We start from the raw sequence: 20,060 nt of genomic DNA on the forward strand, positions 1-20,060 counted from the left end.
TGACAAATGTGTGAAACACAAAGCAACCAGTAGACAAGTAGAATTAGAAATTAAAATGAGGACATTTGTGACGGTGTTCTGTAAAACATGTACACGTGTCATCGGTAGCTGAGCGCTGCGGTGGGCGAGCTGCACTACTGTAATATTTAGCGCACATCTAGTTGGTTTCTGTCCTTAAAAATACAAGCACACTATAACGATTTGCTAGCTTTATGTTTGCATTGCAGTTGCCTAGATCCTTGTTTTAGCTGCGGAAAACTAGCCCCTCAGAACAACCTGCCATGCTCTCACCTTTTGTTATAATTACACGGATGGATATAAGCAGGGTTTACAGGCTTTCCACAGCATGCAAGATCGGCCCCACACAGCCCTGCGAGTTCCCTCTGGAGCGGAAATTTGCTCGGATTACAAGCCTGTGTAATAGTAGGGAAGGTCTGCCAGCTCTCTCCTCCTGCTCCACTCATGATGGAAACATGTCATGCTCAGCAGTGTGTTACATTATCACCTACAATAAAATTTGAATTAGTTATTAACTTCCAACTTGTGCTTGCTTGGGGCTGTTTCTCTTTTTTTGTGCTTTCTTTTACCTCCTTACCTCAGGTTAGTTGCATAAAAGCTAATTATTGCTGATGAAGAGCAGGCCTTCATATCGGGCTGTTTGCAAGAGATAAGCCCAGCACAGACACAAAGCTAGTAGCCCAAAGGTCTCAGATTGTGGTGTCAGAGGTTACTGATTAAGATGGACAGACATGACGCGTGGCAGCCATTAGGTCTTTCTGATGTTTGTCAGCGTAAGTAAAGAATGTCTCGTTTGTTTTCAATCAAGCTCATAGACTGATTTTATTTCAAAATGACATGTTTGTTACATGTGATCTTTGTACAGCACTTACGGCAAAAGTGTGTGTGTGTGTGGTTGAAGAAGGGCTGCAAGAAATAGTTGGCATAAATATCCAGATGTCGATCCAAACTTTGTTGGCCCATAAGTATGGCTGATGTTGGGCCAAACTTTGGACTAAACTCAGGGATGAGGTTGGAGATCAATATTGGTTCAGGATAATTTTGTCTATGGAGACAGTGTTGGGTACCAGACTTATGCCAACTTGACAAAAGTGTATTGGTCTGGCATTGAGACCTAACATTATCCCACCAGAATTTCTGACGTTGGGTCAAATTTGGGCAAACTCCATTTTGTCCTTTTTGCCAGTCTTTGCTATCAGAATTTCAGAAGTTTCCTGATGTTTGCACCTAAAATAATATCTGACATTTGGTCAAATTTGGGTCAAAACAAGTTTGTCCTTTGGGCCAATGCTGGGTATTAGACTTTAAATCCACCAGGCCAATGTTGCTCCAATGGCCAAGATTCAATTGAGGCAAAATTATGTGCCAACATATTAAACATATTATATTCACCCTGCCAATGGGTGGCCAAAAATGGCTGTAAATGTTGTGTGTGCTATTTCTTTTGTGTTTTCACTTTCTTTATAGTAAAATGTGTAGAGTTTAATGAGGCTGTTTAAGTTTAGCATGTTCAGTGTTTTTTATGTAATCTTCTTACAGCTACATGTACATACAACTTACTGAAGCCTTAAGATCCTAAACGGAGGCCATGAAGTCATGTGTGTTTGGGTCTATTTAAGCACAGTTTAATTCACTGTATTAATTCACACTTGTGAAGAAAACATGGCCACGGATTAAAAGATACGTTAACCAAGGTGTCATCTCCAACCCCTATCTCCTCCGCTCACTTTAATTTAGTTGAAGAAAAGAAACAGACCGAATAAAAATCAGACAGTAGAACTTGTGGCTGATCGAGTATTGTGATTGTCAGCAGACACTATTTGCTGTATAAATCAAGATATTACAAAGTTCAAAAGAATGCAGCTGTACATGGTATTAAAAGTGATAATTACTGCTCTTTACATCACGCGCATGTTACCGAACAGCAGTCATACGCATAGACTGAGAATGCAGCTTACTGTATTATTACCCCCAATGCCCTTTAGCCATTTTGTGTCCTGAAGCAACAGAACAGTCGGCTGTTTTTTTTTTTTTCTCCTCTCGCTATTTCAGCCTTCTGTTAGCCGTAGCAGCTGTTTAATAACTGGCTGTCCTGTTTTTAGCCTTTTCAGAGCTGTATTTAGCACCAGCAGATAAGACCACTCCAATTAACCTCTTTTCTTCTAAAGGATTTGTGAGACTAGTTTGTCCAGAGCTGAATAGCATCCTCGAGTTTATGCTAATTGTACGCAGAGTGCCTTGAAAACTTCGTCTGATCCTCCACTAAGCTTTCTAAATTCTTCAAATGGCATCGTTCTAAAGCAGGAAATGAATTAAAAGCAGATCTTTATGCAGATTTAAGTTAAAATCATTGTGACTAATACGAAGAAGCCGTTTTGCCGTGAGCTGTGTTGCTAAGTTTGTAAGCTAGCTCTGCTCTGGTGTTGTTTTTACGAGTGGTTTAAAAGGATGATTATCGAAGTACACAGTGTAATGAAGGAGGAATTAAGCTCTGGGCTACTTATTTTTAGCTTCAACAACCTGAGAAAGTAAAAAATGCTACGTGTCATCTTTAACTTTGAAAACTAGCATTTTTGATTTGTCTTTCATGTCTCAGTTGAACTTATTATTAAGGGGGATTAAGTCTTGTGTGTGCGTGTGTGTGTATGTGTGTATATATATATATATATATATATATATATATATATATATATATATATATATATATATATATATAGTGTGTATATGTGTATATGTATATAATGTGTGTGTGTGTGTGTCTCTATATATATATATATATATATATATATATATATATATATATATATATATATATATATATATATATATATATATATAATACACATATATAATGTATGATAGTCTACTATTTTAAGAGGCATTCATGTGAGGAAGCTGAGCTAAATAAAAGTTTGAGGTATAAACTCTTGTCTCCTGCTAGCTCTATGCAGTCACCTTGTGGCTAAACATAGAGAGAGATATTTTACCTCACTGATGTCATCGTCTCATTTTTAAAAAAATATTTTATCATTATTAGAACAGTTTGTTATAACTACAGAACAAACGACAGTAAGGACAACGTTGATGATCGGCTCGAGCCAGGTTCTCCTCCTAAATCGTTCACATGCAGGTTCAGACAAAACAAGTCTGAATCTTCTGACGGCAATCTTTGAACCGGAGTAAGTTCAGCAGGAGGCTGGTCGAGGCTTTATCTCATAGCAGCAGGTATCCTGAGCCCGTCTCTAGCTTTAGTTTCGATTAGCTGATAAGACTCCAATTATGCCGCCTTGTCTTTTGGTGACGAAGGTGCCTGTGGTTTTTGTGTTTCCACACCAGCTGTGTGGCCTTTTCAGGCTTTTTAGCCGCTTTATATAATGTGTGGGCTTTTAATATACATGCCTGGTGACTTCAAGACAATTTTTTTTATATGAATGATTGCAGTAAGGCAGAGCATAGGAACTGTTTACAACTGGCTCTGTGTTCTCCTTCCTCCTCCTCCTCCTCCTCCTCCTCTTCCTTCTCCTCACTTCCACTGTTGACCCTGACCCTGATTCTGTCTGAGTCAGCCAAGATTCCCAAAAGGTAGAGAGAGCGGAGTGTGTGTGTTTGTTGGCTCGGCTTCCGCTCTAGTTTCCCATATCTGCTGTTGTGTTCCCCCCCCCCTCCCCCACAGGAAATTCAAAATCGCTTCAGGGATTGAAATACAGTTGGGTAAAACATGTTTGTATGAGAAAGAAGGGACAATAGTGTTACACATGCAGATTTAATTTTCTTTTAACTCTCTTGTAGTAAAAAAGGACACACAGGAAAGGAGGTGCAGAAATAAGTCGCTCGACATTGTTAGAGTAGTCCAGCTGCCCGATCTGACAATCGCAGGAGGATTCTTCGTTCTATATTTGCTGGTGGAGTTTTTTTTTACTTTAACAGCTGTCGAAATGCAACACACTAACAAAACGTCTTATGTCTCTTTTCCATCTTTGCCTTTAAACGGGAGGTGTTTGCCAAATTAAAATCTCATTGACACATGACAACCCCTCAGCCCTAAACACTTCTAAGGTAGATGGAACGAGTCTTTACGCAGACTAAACATATTTTCCCATTTGGAAACGGTATCCATAATAAGAATGCCTGGTTGAAATGAATTATGCGGTTATAAATAAGTAGTAATGCCGGATTTCCTTGGAAAGCACTTCGGCAGTTTTACAAGAAGGTATGGAGTAATGCTGCTTTCAGTTTCCCCATCGGTTTCTCATTTATTCTAGCCTGCTCTGTAATATTAAACTTAGCCTGAATTCCATATTCATTCAGGCTCGCTACAACCAACCAGGGGATAATTTGGCTAGACTTCCATCTTCTCCTCGTCCTTCTCCTTACAACCAGAGACCTAAAATACTTCACTTCACCCCCTCTCTTCTTTCCAGCGTACGGCATGCTATGTTGGGAGCTTCTCCTCATATGAAGTTTGACAGGACCTCGGATTGTTTACTCAGCTGTTCCGTGTTCATCATCCGACGTTAAAATAAAATGTACGTGGGCCTGGATTTACAGCAGGGAAAACTCGCCGCCCAAGGAAACAGTCAGAGCTACGTGCCATTTTAAGTTTGTGTCTGTGGTGGGGGGGAAAATGGTCCTGAAACTTAACTCGAGGTTAATGAGCAGCAAATTAATTGTGGTGTGGTGTGTTACCTTTGGGATAGATTTCACTGCTGTGACATTATGGGTGTGATTTGGAGTTAATCAGTAACTGGGCAGAATGGTGTTAAGAAGCTGTTCTCCATGAATGCCTGATCCATATGGGCTATGCCATATATACGATATGATTCAGCAGGTTGGAAGAACTACCAAAAACTCGTCAGATTCCCGTTTTCCTGTGTCATGATCTGGCCTTTCCCTCATCATGGTTATAAACTTTAAATATCCTGATATAACATTTGATTCGTTGAACGTTCAGTCTGTTTATAGTTACAAATAATGTCAGATTTCTGTTCTGCTGAGACACTTCTACAGTTGTTGATGCTGAAGCTTCAGCATCCTGAAATGCTTTTCTGAGCAGTCACTGAAACATTGTGGATGTTTCACTCAGTTTCTGACTTCCTCTATATTGAACAGAATGTGCAGGGAGACAGACTAACCCTGCTATTCAGAAAAGCAGACAGGATGAGATCAGACTCCCCAGACCCCAGCTGGTGTCCTTGAGCCGTCTTATACTCGAAGAGATACAGTACCAGAATGGTGTGTCACTGCGTCCAACAGAAACCAGCCCATTGTTATGACTACACTGCCACAAAAGACTCGTCTACGAATCGTCTCTGATGTGGTTCCCGTGTACCGGCAGCATGTGTGTGTGGAGTAAAGAACATCGCCATCAGGCTGCCCCCTTTTTCTGCCTAATGGTGTCTGTATTAACCAGCAGCGACGTCATCTGTTAGGCACGGTAACGGACACGCGGTTTGTTTCCTTCAACTGATCACTTTTTGAAGCATCTGAGTCTGGAATGATGTCAAGGCAAATATAATTTATAATCTAAATTAATTGATTTGATTCATTTATTAAAGAATGGTACATTTTGTCTGGTTGAGAAATGTTTTTTCTCTCTCTCGGGCTCCACCAATGAAGTGTCCAGGACAGATACAAAGCGTTAACACTGGAGACTCCTTCCATAGATGTTAAACAAAACTCACCGAAAATACTTAATTAACACCTTCTGCTCTGATCAAACAGATTAGAGAATTTCACCAGAGTCTTGGTCTTCCCTTACTCCATTCACTTGCAATAAAGTAAAGGTGCAAAAGCTAACGAGCACTGTGAGGCAGAGGAAAAGGGTCACATCTCCTCAGCCACAGAATCAACATTTAATGTTTCTCACAGCAGGAAGTCCTTCGGTCGTTTTGTTTGTTCCTCTTGGTTTCTTTACTCTCTGTCAGGGTGGGCTTTTTTTTCTTTTTCTTTTTCCTTTCCGCTCATCATTGTTACCTCTTTCGTTCAGCTCATGACTTTGTGTGACCTGGCAGGCAACGAAAAATCAAATGAAATGGGGAAAAAAAAAAGTTTAACTATGTAATTATCACCCGCGTGTTTATACCCAATACACCCTTTCATGTCTCTTGTTATTGATTCTCACCCCTGCGTTTTTTTTTTTTTTTTAAATCTCTCATACTGTCTGCTCTCTAACGAGCATATGACCCAGTCGTTACCTTCATCTGTCCTACCTTAGCCTCTAGTATTCCCCTCTTTTATTTATTTTTTCCCCACCCTGCCCAGAGTTCCACCCCAGGGGTCATGCGCACCCTCCCGGGCCTGAGGGCTCAGCACCTTAACGGTGTTGACTTCTCACCGAGTCAGTATGAAGCTCTGAATAGCCACCCGGGGTTCAGCCGAATAGAGGATGAGTTTAAGAGGATTTGAGGTGAAGAGCTTAAGATAGAGTTCACAGTGCGCCTGATTTATAAACTAAAGCACACCGAATTTGTCCCGACCCTCTTTAATTATCTTTACTTAGTAACTGAAAGCATTCAACCCCCACGTTCACCTCTGACCTCTTTGCATTTGCACCTGCTTATATCTGAAACACTGGTAAGAAGTTTTTATTTGCCCCCTCTTCCAGCTGGAAGAGAAGAAATCTGTTCAAATATGGAGATCGGAAGAGAGAAGCTATCATTTTCTCCTCCCTAATCCCACCATTAGAAGTTCTCTTTCTCATCCGCTCGGCACTGACGATGTGTTTGAGCACATTCTTTAGATTCCACCATTGTAAATGTGCCGCCACCCGCCGCCTCCTCCTCCTCCTCCTCCTCTACCCATGATCTCCAAATAAAACCTCCGTTTGCTCACCGCTTAATCTGGACAAGATTTCGCTTTATTCCTTTTTGCTAATCTTAGCAAAGCGAACGTCCTAGTGTCTATTCTTTTCGAGTGACCGAAAGGGAAATGTAGTCCCGGATCTTTTTAAAGCTCTGCTTGCACGAGCTGAAGGTTAAACTGGGTATGCATGTTGCTAGGAAGCTGTGTGTAGAGATTGCCTCCCACTTCTTTCCATGACTCCTAAGCTTCTCCTGCCAAAGTTACTCAAAAAAGGGAATTTTAACAAGATCAGAATTAGAGCACATAAAAAGTGGAAGGTGTCACTCAACCAATTAATAAATAAACTTAAGTTTCCAAAGACAAGGCAAGCAAAACTTACCAAAGAACACGCAAAATGAACAAATGAACATGCAAACACACAGCAGGAAAAAATAATTAAGTTGATTATTGCATTTTGAAAGGCTAATAATAGTTATTATCTTTGTGAAAAACAAAACAAATAACCGCCTTTCAAAATGTAATTTGTTTTTTTACGGTAAAAATTGATTTGCTTGTTTTTTTTTGGTTTGTTCATTTGTTAATTTGTTCATTGTTTTTGGAAAAACCCCACAATCAAATGAACGTTAAAGCTCTTTCAATGACTATTAGACTTTTCAAGACGTATTTGTGTACTTAATCATTTATTTATTTGTTTGCTTTTTTGTTTGCTTTTTTGTTAATAAAAGAATGAGATTTTTTTTTAGCATGAGGACACTTCGAATGAAACTAGCGATTAGCTGATCATGGCGAATTCTTGCCGGTTTTTTCTTTCTTGGTTTGTGAGAATGTTGTAAGAAACTAGCATGGACTACTACAGGGAAGTGATTGGCTGATCACACAGCCAGACATGCTTTAACACAGAGAGAGAGAGCTCTCATTACACACTTGACACGTTGGGCCGGATGTATATAACTTTAAGCGCTTTAGTCGTGTTTAGAGAAACTCTATAATGCAACCCAAATCCTGAACGCGTCAGTCACATGTGAGGTTCCGTGGGAGTGAAGAGTTGAGCAGATGTTCTGCATATCTCCCAGCTGGCTGGCAAGCAGCTGCTGAAAACTTCTGCACAGGGGAAGAGTGTGGACACAGTCATGCCCACACGTCAAGAAAGTCAAAGCTGCGATTGTTCGGATTCATGAAGGAAGAATGTGATGAGGTCATGGGAGGAAATTTAATTGGGCCAAAGCGTTGGGCTGAGTCGTCCCTCCGGATTCTCACAGTGCCCTCTAATCCTGGCTTCTCCCAGGGGGAGCTTTTCTCTCTCTTGCTCTCTCTCTCTTTTTTTTCCCCCTCTTTCACCTCTCTCTTTTTCTTTTCTGTATGTCTGTATGTGTGTACGTGCATGTGTGCACTCGTAGGCTGCATTTTGAAAGAGGAGTGCTTGAAGAGGCCCAGGTTTACTTCTAGTCCAACACACACACAAACACACACTACAGTCAGAGGACAGTGAGATTGTCAGGAGGTCATAGGAACTAACTCTCAAAAATAAATAAGATCACATCTGATAGCAGTTTGTCATGAAGTGTTTTTCCTCAGTTAAGACGAAGCACATGAACAGAGCTGAAAGCTTACTGATGGGGTGTGTGTGTGTGTGTGTGTGTGCGCGCGCAACTTTCTGGTTTTTATTTTTATTTTTTTTTATTTTTAGGCTCTATTTCCTTCCAGAATCGGAAGTGTTTGAAGCTTGCTTTTGTTTGTAGCTCATCTGTGCTAGTGGATAATGACCGAGCACTATGCTAATGCTTAAGCAGAGCCTGCTTTTGCCCCCTGTCTGAAGTGGAGGCTCTTGGGTTTACCTCAGATTTACACCATATTTAGCATCTTTTTTCCTCACAGCATCTTTCTGTCAAAGTTAGCAAGCTGTTTCCAATCTTAGGAAGCATGATACAGGTTGACATGAAGCCACTTACACTCTATTTTAGATTATTTGAGTGCTCTCCCTCCCCCAGCTCCCAAAATGCTCCAATATTCAATGTCTCTTTGTGCTTTTTAACCATTTATAGTTCAGTTAAATGCTGTGGGACATCCATGTGTCAAGCTATGACTTACATGCTGTAACAGCTGTAAACAGTTGTTCTGTCACACTTTTTTTCCCCTCTCCCTTGAGGATAGCAAAACACATATTGTCGTTTACTAAGAAGTGTGAAAACACAAACGTTTACCCTGTTGAAAAGCTTTAGCTGTTACACAACATATTGGGGCTTTTTACACCTGGTCACTTCATGCGTTTTCTGTGATCTGATAGCTATCCGATGGTAAAAAGACCAGGTCTAAATGCCCTCCGAAACGTTTTCGAGACGGATATAAATCCGATTACAAACCACTTCAGGAGGTGGTCTGGGACGCGTTTCAGATGAAACTGGACAGGTGTAAATGAATGTGGTTGTTCAAGCCACATACGTCAGCTGGCTCCGATCTTTCACCCAGGTGTCTCGTTGGGTCTTAAAATGCACTGCTGCCGCCAGCGAAAATGCAGCAAACAGTAAATGCTGTTTTTTGTAGCAACCGCATACACCAAAGCATGTTCCATTTCAATTACTCCGGAAATGAGGTAAAATATATTAGCATTTTGGGCGGTCAGATCAGATTGATATCCGATTCGCCAAGACGCATTTATGTGGCCTAATGTAAATGGAACAGTTTTAACAAATCAGATAGCTATCGGATCAGAGACAACACATGAAGTGACCAGGTGTAAAAAGGCCCATTGAATTGAGCAACTAATACAAAATTACTGTGTGTACACAATTCACGAATTCAGCAGTGCTGAGGTAAAAATATTTAAATAGAAAACAACGATCAACGTCTATGTTTTAGCCATAACACTTGACATGATGTGGAGAAACTTTGGCTTTCTCAGTCAAAACAACAGTCAGATCAAATACACGTTGCTTTTTTCCTTAGGCAAACAGTAAACATTGTGTGAATTCTAGCTCTGTGTGTGTTGTCTGCTCTGCTAATTTGTTTGTCTTAGTGAGGGAAGTTAAATATCGATCACCTTCAGAGGTGAACCAAAAAGGAAAAAGGTGTGATCTCTCTCTCTCTCTCTCTCTCTCTCTCTCTCTCTCTCTCTCTCTCTCTCTCTCTCTCTCTCTCTCTCTCTCTCTTTCTCTCTCTTTGTCGAGTCTGGGAATGTCCACCCTGAATGGAATTTCTCGAATTCAAAAGGCAGGATTGACCTTCAAACTTTTGAATGAATGGGGAAAAACGCTAACATGATGAGCGCTATTTTCATTTAATGAGTCTTGGGGCTGGTCATGGATTTAAGTAGATGTTGGAGAACTATCCTTTAAAAGAGGCTCTGTTTAATCCGATTTATTAATGTGCTTGCAAAGCACATTCTTATTCTCTTGCATACTTATTATTATTATTATTATTCTTCCGGACACTTTTTCGGCACGTAACTTGTCCCGCAGCTTTTGTCCTAGACCCATAAATGAGGTGTCAAATCAACCGGCTCATTGAGGAGAGGTGTGCTATCTATTTTGTAAGCGATCAGAATTCCCAGTATGGAAGTTCAAAGGGGTGTTTTTTCCCCATAGACTTGAATGGGGAATCTCTCTGTAGATGTGCTAACATCCAAAAGAGGGCAGAAGACACCAGTAAATCTGTCAGATCACACAACGTTGGAAGAAAAAGATCAAGGACGGAAGTACATTTTTCGGTCAGAAACGCGTTTTGGATTAAAGCGTTTTGGATTAAAAGGCTTACATATTCCAGTTCCTTAGACTCTTGGGGATTTTTTACAAGCATTTGTTTTGAAAAATATTACCCCAGTGAAGAAAGGTAAGCGCCGCCAATTTCCGGTGACTATCAACTTGGATTAAATTAGTATGATGGCTATAAATCATATTATGCTTTGTGTGTGGGCTTAATAAAATCCTGAGAGTCTAAGCTTTCAAACAATATAACATTTAACCGTGTATTTAATTCTTAAACCTAGTACTGGGGTGCCTTGGACAGCACGGTGGTCACGTATGTTGTTGTTTCTGCCATTTGTATAACGTTTTGTTGTTTTCAACTATCAGTGTAGTGTTTATAATTTTTTATTTCACTTTAAACTAATGTCCTTTTAAGAGCAGCAACGGCTCTTTTAAGAGCCACCCATTAATTAAAATTAAGCGCATTTTTTCTTTGTCTCCTCACATTACATAATTTTTTTTGACATGATATGACACATATATCACAAAGAATGATAAGAATGACTTTAATATAATAAAGCTTGGGTACAATTAGACGTGACATTCTTCAACATTAGTGAATTAATACATAAAAACCGCAAAGGCTTTCTCGAGTTCCTAGATGGCGTAGTGGATAGCGAATCCATTTAGCATGTAGAGATTCGGGGTTCGAATCCACCGTTGGACAGTTTTTTTTTTTTCTAAAACTTTATAATAAAGGTTCATTAGTTGACATTAGTTACCACATTACTTAACATGAACTAATAATGAACTGCACTTCTACAGCATTTATTCATTTTGTTCATGTTAATTTCAACATTAACTAATACATTATTAACACCGTGTTAACATTACTTAATATACTGTGAACTAACATGAACAAAGAATAAACTTTATTTTAACAAGGATTACTAAATACAATAATTTATTACTCATGGTCAGTAAATGTTAGTTAATACATTACATTTGAACTAATGATCCTTATTGTAATGCGATTATATTTTTTCCCAGTAGTTAATAAACTGTGAACTAACATGAATAAAGAATAAACTTTATTTTAACAAAGATTACTAAATACAATAATTTATTGCTCATGGTTAGTAAATGTTAGTTAATACATTACATTTGAACTAATGATCCTTATTGTAACGTGATTATATTTTTTCCCAGTAAAATCACTGATTGATGCTTTAGTTCAAGATCTTCATGGCACTTGTTTCAGGAAAAGATAAATGGATTTTCAAGTGTGCTCTTTTGTTGCAGGTGAGAAACTAGTCTGCAAATATAACCATAGTAACTGTGCAGCCATACCCTAGCAACCATGTAGTGCACCTTACGAACCATATTGCAATATAAAGAAGCCATATCTCAGTTACACAGCATAAAACACTCAGCACGATGAGGGGAACTGACGTCACGTGTAGCCCCCACCCCCAAAATAAGCGAAATCAAAAATTTTGCACAACATGGACATGTCATATATCAAAACACTCAGCACGATGAGGGGAACTGACGTCACGTGCAAGCACATTCACATTTTCTTTAGGAAATGTACCGTTCTAGTTTTCTTTGTCTGAGCTAGTGTTACTTGTCCCCTGCAAACCAGCAAAACCAGCATGCCATCTGATCTGATTTTCCACCTTCATTTTGTAACATGAGTGAATAAACGATTGAATGTTTTTGCCAAAGAGAGAACTTACTTTTTAATCTTTTTGTTTTTTTTAATAATTTTCTTCAGACACTGAAGCAGAGTATTTGAGGACCAGCACAGTTGTAGGCTTGAATCTGGTTCGCTTTGGGAGTTCCCCAGATCTGCACGATCAAACATGGAAATCTTTGTTTTTTTTTTTCTCTTTTTTTTTGTGTAAATCTACGCCAGTTTGTAAGGTTATCAGTTCTTCCATGCAGTAGTGCTTTATATCTTGATGAACACCGTTCTCTTTCTGCTTCCAAAACCATTTATGATAAAAGGGCTTTATCAAATAGCCTGTTTAGGCATTAATCCAGACATCCATGACCGGAGGTATAAACTCTGAGTATTTGGATTGTCGTGGATGAAGGAACTTTGGTCTAAAATATAGTCATTCTTATAGCTGTTTAGGTTTTTGTATAATGGCAGGTCACAACATTGCTAGCCTGAAGGTTCCTGAGGTCAGGGTAATGGCTTTCTGGATTTTAGATGGATCTTCTCCTGTTGGGTTTCTTTCAGGTTCTCAGGAGTCCTCAGTCTATCCCAAAAACATATCAGTAACTGGAAAATAAATTGTTCCTAGGAATAGTGGATGGCTTGTCAAAAATACATAGACAGAACAAAACATTGGACATGGGGTTGAAAATACACTTTAGATGACTACTTCTTAGCAGTCTACAAGTTTTGTTTCTCTCTGGTGGTTGTGAGAGCATTGATGCTTTCACAGGCATGTCCTAGATCATCTGGGTTGAGAGGCCTGTATTTATGCTCACAGTATAAGCCCCAGCACGCTGCTGTAACATTTTTTCTCATGTTCTTTAACGAGCAGTTAAGCTCCACTAAAACCACATAGTCATGACTGACTGGTAACACTGAATTGTTCTACGGGTCCACCTGTTGTGTCTAAAATACAACTATTGCTTTAATAATAAAATCTTTTTTAGGCCAGTTTTGGTATTTTGTCTCTCGTTGAACCAAACAACAGGCCGTATTCAGCATTTTATCTCCTCGTAGCTCTTCTATAATCACCATCTCTTGTAGTCACTTGTCCGTTTTCTTTTGATCATCAGCATGCCCAACCTCCCCCTTTGTCCCCCCTTAGGTCCCTTTTCCACTGGCCAGCGTCACTCTGCTCCCTAGAAGCGCATTCCACCAGGGAACCAGAGACATTGTACAACCCCCTCCTCTGTCTCTGACCTTATAGACACAAAATCAAGTCATACAGTCTGGAGTTCAGTCCATTGTACATTCGCCCCAAAGGCTTTATCTGAAGCTCATAAACTGTCATAAACTGGTTCTTACTGTATTGCGAGTTTATGTCAATGTTACAAAGAATATAAAGTCTGCCAAAATGTCACGTTACCATGCATTACATCTTAAAGCTGGTATGGAGACTAGTATATTTATTTTCTAACAAACTACTCCTATATTGACATCTGTTTGGTCAAGAAGACATGTCATTTGTCTATTTAGTTATCTGTTTATTCCATTATTTTATTACTTTTTTTTTAAACTAACATATGTATTTCTGTAACTTTGCCTGCCTTGTTTCTATAGTAACAACATGAACTTACTAACATCTACATATACGTAATCAAACGTATAAACTAAGTGTAATTTAACAAACAAAAATGTATAAAAAGACTCAGTGTTTTAGGATTAGGAGAAACTCTAGAGCTCCACTCAGTTAGTAGTAAAATATTACACATCTACTTATTCCTCTCCCGGGATGGGCTGTGCTGGTTCCCAGGTCCAGGGAACACCTATCAACGCTTCCTGTGCAGCTGCAGTGAAGAACAGCACTGTTATTTCCTTTTTCTGAATTTCCAGCAGCTGTTCTGAAGGAAGTGATCTATAGCTCTCAGGATGTGTAATGTTTTCCCTCTACGCTATGGACCATCAACATTCTAGCCTGAATTGAAACGTTTTGCCAAATCACAAGTATGAAGTGGGGAAGTGGAAGCAGGAAGTTAGCAGAGCAAAGTTTGGCACAAACCTATCCTTGCTTCTGAACTCCAGGAACGGTCCACCGCACAGAGCACCGAGCGCTCAAACGCCAGTGAAGACGATTGGCTGAGCCGTGTAACTTCCTAGTCGATCTACACATGGAATAAGAAGATATTAAATGCATAGCACAGCATTGGTGGTTTTGTCTCTAAAATGTTAACATTTCTATTGTAACAGCTCATTCACAAGGAGCTGGATAGTGGATGGTTTATATAATAATAAAATATGGTGAAATTTTCTGCTGGATGTTTATGTAAAATTTGTGAAAGGGTCTCCATTGTTCGCTTGTGACACGTTGACAACGCTTATGCTGCGTTCGCACATTGTGGAGCAAAGTGTGAGGAGTTGCTTCTGATGCTTCGAGGAACCTTGTTGGTTTGACGTCACTTTGTAGATTTTTGAGAAGACCACAAGTCGAGGAGGTGGAAAAAAAAAACCAATGTTAGTGTAGTGTAACGTTGATGTTTGCTCTTCAAACCAATCTCCCATGTATTGGGTAATTTCAGTAAAGGCTTTGCTAATGGTTGTGAGAAATACCTAGTTGAACAACTGCCAACTATTTCTATAGAGTCCTCATTGGAAATGTGAGCACCTCCTGGATTAGTTCCTGCATTGTTGGAAAACTCGCTCTGGCCGCTGTGAGCTTTTCACCTGGGTTTCTTGTTCGCTTTGACCAGGTAATCTCTAAAGCGTTATACGACCTTTCCTTACGTCACGTCATCCACTTCATTCATGGTGCAGTGTTATCAAAGCCCCAAATCCTGCTTTGTAAATATTCTCTCGCCTCGAGCCGAACCTTTGTCCTCAGCAGGTCGACATTTGTGCCTGAAAGTCAGTGAGGTTATCGCCACGGTAACCTTCAACAACACCGTCAAAGGCGCTTCTGATAACGGTCTCTTCAAACTTCCTCCTCTGTCTTTTTTTTTTTTTTTTTTGGTCTTTTATATGCATGAAGTTCAGCCTGTTTACTCAGTGAATAATTGGTTCTTCCTGGTAGCTGTTGCGGATTTGTTTGGAGAGCGAATTCTTTGCTGGAGCAAACCGTGCTCATTGCTGCTATCGGCCCCCTGTGGCCCCCTGTTGAAAAATGGTGTCATTTCCTTCACGCAAAATAAATGACAACTCTAAATAAGGTTTTTGTTCGCTTGCACTGTATAGATGTATGCTCATCCCCTGGAACATGCCTATCCTGCTCAGGCTTGCCGGATGCGTTCCTACACGCTAGCTGGCAGTACTGGAGGACCCTGAAGCTGCTGAATGTCAGAGCTGAAAGGCCTTCTTGGGAAAAAAAAACGCTTTGAACAGGTTTTTTTTTGGAAGGACCACACTCTGCCGCTTCTTTCTAGCTCTAGCTCTGTGTTGGTCTCACAAATGGATCAATGCTTGAAATTTTTTATGTTATTTCTTGAGACTCAACCGAATATATGTGCATTTGAAAAGGCAGATTGGATAAAGTCTTATTGGATACACCACAATCCAAGTTATTCCCTGCTACCGCTTAAGCAGAACATCTCAGTTGAGACTGGAGCTACTTCCTGAAGTTTATCCACTTACTTACCCTATGCACTAACGTCTGGTGTACAAATTATGGTAGGGCCAGATGAATATTCTACAAAACTCTGTGATCGGGGATGTACCATTATGGGACCAAAAAAGTCAGGTTCATGCATTACCATTACTTCTTCATTTATGTTTTGACAAGTAATAACAAGTAAAAAAAACAACAACAAAAAAAACTAATGTAGGTACAGATAGTAATAACTGCATTTGGTTTTGGTCAAGAGTTTCTGTGAAAGCGGCTGGGATTGTTCAGAATTCCTTCGGGAGCGGGTGCGGGAATGGATTTAATATGTTCTTTTTGGAGGAACTCTCTGTTCTGTACCGCTTGAGGTTTTTCTTGTACTGAATTTGAGAACCTCTGAGTAGCATATTTTTGGTTCAGGCCTCCTAGATCATGTATTAACCGAATAATTGTCAACTGTTGCTATCTGTAATTTCCTGATCTCGGTTTAATTATTTTTTTCCTTCCTACTTTTCAGGCAAGGCCTTTGACATCACCTACGTACGTCTCAAGTTCCACACCAGTCGCCCAGAGAGCTTCGCCATCTACAAGCGCACGAGCGAGGATGGCCCATGGATCCCGTACCAGTACTACAGCGGCTCGTGCGAGAAAACCTACAGCAAGACGAACCGCGGATTCATCCGCACCGGCGAAGACGAGCAGCAGGCTCTCTGCACGGATGAGTTCAGCGACATCTCTCCGCTCACTGGAGGAAACGTGGCCTTCTCGACACTCGAGGGCCGCCCCAGCGCATACAACTTTGACAATAGCCCGGTGCTTCAGGTAGCATTCGTTTTGTTCAATTTGTTTGTGTTTCGCTCTGACTGGAGCTCACATTTTAGACATAACAATAACAATACTTGGCAACACACACACTGACTCACTCAGCAGCAGTGTGTGCTTTTCCAGTTTTCTGCACGGCACATTGCAGAACTTCCACCTACTGTAACATTTAAAAAATATTTTTGTGGATAATTTGTGAAGCAGGGCTTTTGTTGAGCATTCTTGCCTTGCTTGCTGAAGACTATTTGAACACACACAAATGCACACATTTTCCCTCAGTCTATTTAAATCAGTGACTGTGGTGAGAAGATTGAGTCAGCTACTCGTCTGGTTGCGAACACCTCTGATGTTTAGGGAGGGCAGGATGTGGTGATTGAGTAGAACCTGGCATGGTCTGGAGATAACAGAAGTTCCCACTAGTACATGTATGCGTGAGATGTTCCAAATGTTTTTAGTACCGGCACGTCTCCTGTTCTCCGCTCAGTGCCAGGACTCGCAGCATGTTGCTAGGTGACTCCTCCAGCAACACTAGTGCGCTCGTGGTGACAGCTGGAAAACGTTTGTCCGTCTGCTCTGTTGTTTCGAGCGAGCCAGATGTGTTATGCGTGACTAAACTGTAAGACTCTGGGAAATCGTTTTGGCAATTAAATTGACGGAATTTACGATTAAATTACGATTTTTGTCATACGAAATGAAATAAATATAAAGACATTGCTTAAGTTTGAGGGTGATTCAACCCAGCATTGTTTTAACTTATAAGGTTCTATCAGGGAAGTAATCTTGGCTAAATTAGGTAGTAGGCTAGCAAGTCAAAGCTCTTATGGTTTGGTTTCCTAAAAGAAAGCAAATTTGCAATTTTACTAAGTGGTAAGAGCTGACATTATTTCAAGAAATAATAAAAATTAGACAACTTTCGAGAATCCAACGGTATGACATGAGCCGGTACAAGCCATATACATTATACACCTCATACATGTACATATTTTGGATTTGAGGCGAAATTTCTGTGTAGAATTTGTGAGACTTTTTTTAATATATTTTTTTCAAATATTAAAAAATTTTTGGTGCGTAATGACAGATCTTTTGGTTGCGTTTTGTTTTGTTTAAGGAAGCAGGAGAAATAAATTTGACTCATTCATAGGATTATGGAATCCCATCCGGAGACACCGACATTTTCTTGTGTGGTGAGAATTTATGAACTTTTTTGATGTCGCCAGTCCCCGTACTATGTACAATGTAGACCCCATTAGGTGTTCCTGCTGCTGGTTGCCACGGAAATAATGTTTCTCATTTGGATGGAGCAACTAGCATCCCAAGTCCTTTTTCTTGCTGCTCAAGTGAACATTTCTTGTTTGTATATAAAAATTGACCAGTGTGCGTATATACATTATATCAAAGCTAAACAAGGAGAAGCGATCCATGCTCTGGTCTGCTGTGTACAGTAACGATCCCATCTAAAACAACCTGACCGCCGTCAGATTCCAGTGTCTTCCTGCCTCTTCCCATGGAAATGCTGAAGATTAACATACGGGATGTCGACTTTGCACCACATGCTGGATCCAGAGGCCGGCCCGTTTAATAAAATACGTAGTGATTCGTGGATTTGACGCAGGCTGCAAAGGAGTATTGGATATCGAATCTGGAGCATCCTAGCTGGACAGATGCCCAGGCTCCAAGGAAAGGAAAGAGGGGGAAGGGGCACTTCACTTCCTTGAATGATTATCTGCAGCAGAACTAGTTTTGTTTTACAGCACAGTTTTACCCATTTCTTTTTAACGTATTAAACTTGCGTCGCTTATTTTGTACCTCAAACTCGCGCTACTTTTGTGCTGAACTGTAGTGCTGAGGACACGAGTAAGCATTAGATGTGCTAGTGTGTGGGAGACGTTGGCGGCCTGCCCGAGCAGGAACATGCACTGAATCACAGCTGTGTGCTATGGATAAGGTGTCAGAAAGGCTTGAGGGATTTCTGCTGGGCTTTACACGTTAAAGATTTCATAGTTTCTCATGCTTAGATTCGTGTGGGCTATTCGAGGAATTTTTTTTTTGTGTGTGTCTGACAGCACGCAATGCGTATCTTGTCCTCTGGCTTTTGGTTCTATGATCAAATCATACATTAACAGATATCAATAATCTGAACGCTTAATACCAAACAGGGTTTCAGCATTGTCTTTATCACGTTCCTGGCCTCATTTAAATTACATGATGCTTGTGCGTCCTAAATCCAGATTTTAGACGTACATACAGCATGATATTCTCACTGTCCAGGCATTGCTACAAACCATTTCTTGAGAAACACAAAGGCACTTTGTCTGTGAAAGTGTCTTGCTTTAATCACCGTGTGTGTGCATGTTTTACAGAATTGGGTGACTGCAACAGACATCAGAGTGACCCTGAACAGGCTGAACACGTTTGGAGACGAAGTGTTCAATGACCCCAAAGTCCTCAAGTCGTACTACTACGCCATCTCCGACTTCGCCGTAGGAGGAAGGTGAGTGTTTTTATCCGTTCTAATTTTAGGAAGCCGTCTAAACACAAACACTCTAGTCTAAACTCCTCACACATGGACACGCCAATGCAGAAACGACTCTAAGTGCGCAAGTCCAAGAGCGATGACGTAAACCTTGAGCCGAAGCGTAGATCACGTTGCTAAGGATTTGAGTGCTGAATCATGTCCAAGGTTTGTTGTACGACTCGGTAAAAAAAAACTAAGGAAAAAAGGTTTCTTAGAGCCAGGGATCAGGTTGGCGTTAAGAGTGTGTTAAGCAACCCTGCTGAGCATTGTGTCTTTTCAGCTTTTTTGAAATGTCGATCAGATTTCCATTACACAGCCTGCATTCCTGACATTCCTTCGTGATAGTGCGGGATTACAAGGCGGAGGAAGGGAGCCTAAAACGCGGCATACATGTCTCATGCCTCGTATGTGTGTCCTGCATCACAGACTCTAAACCCAACTTGCATTACTCACACACTCGTTATACATCATTAATACTTTACGCTGTCATTGTGATTGTTGTCATGAACAAATTCTCAAGATGGAAAATTTTTAATCAGGATTATATATATAAAAAAAAGAACTAAATGTTGAGGTAGCTGTATGATTATACACAGTGATTAACTGTGATAATGAAACAACCCTAGTGACTAAAATATCTTGAGGGACGTCTCATTTTATAAGGATCAAAGCAAGGCACACGAATGTGCACCGAGCCTTAGTATGGCTAAACCTTGGTCAGGTTTAGAAGAATCTTTTATTTTTCTTTGCATATCCCACTGGGAGGTACAGCCACTATATGGCATCTCCGGAGCATCTCAAAATAGCTTTACAGAACATAAACATAGAACAAAAGGTTAATATAAGAATAATATAAAGATTAATAGAAACAAAATTCAAGATTAATTAACAAAGTTCAAGATTAATATTAGATATAGTTCACAATATGTATGTATTTATCCCCAATGAGCAATTCTGAGGTGACTC

At 40.2% G+C, this 20,060-nt stretch overlaps 1 protein-coding gene across 1 annotated transcript in view; it reads left to right on the plus strand.

The window, feature by feature from the left end:
* lamc1 (laminin, gamma 1) overlaps positions 1–20,060 on the plus strand; it is a 55,461-nt gene that overhangs the window by 12,289 nt on the left and 23,112 nt on the right. The window contains exons 2-3 of the mRNA XM_047816847.1: positions 16,275–16,579; positions 18,940–19,070. Of these exons, the coding sequence (XP_047672803.1) occupies positions 16,275–16,579; positions 18,940–19,070 (436 nt within the window). The remainder of the gene's footprint in view (positions 1–16,274; positions 16,580–18,939; positions 19,071–20,060) is intronic.

This window comes from Tachysurus fulvidraco, chromosome 1 (genome assembly GCF_022655615.1).
Source record: "Tachysurus fulvidraco isolate hzauxx_2018 chromosome 1, HZAU_PFXX_2.0, whole genome shotgun sequence".
NCBI lineage: Eukaryota > Metazoa > Chordata > Actinopteri > Siluriformes > Bagridae > Tachysurus > Tachysurus fulvidraco.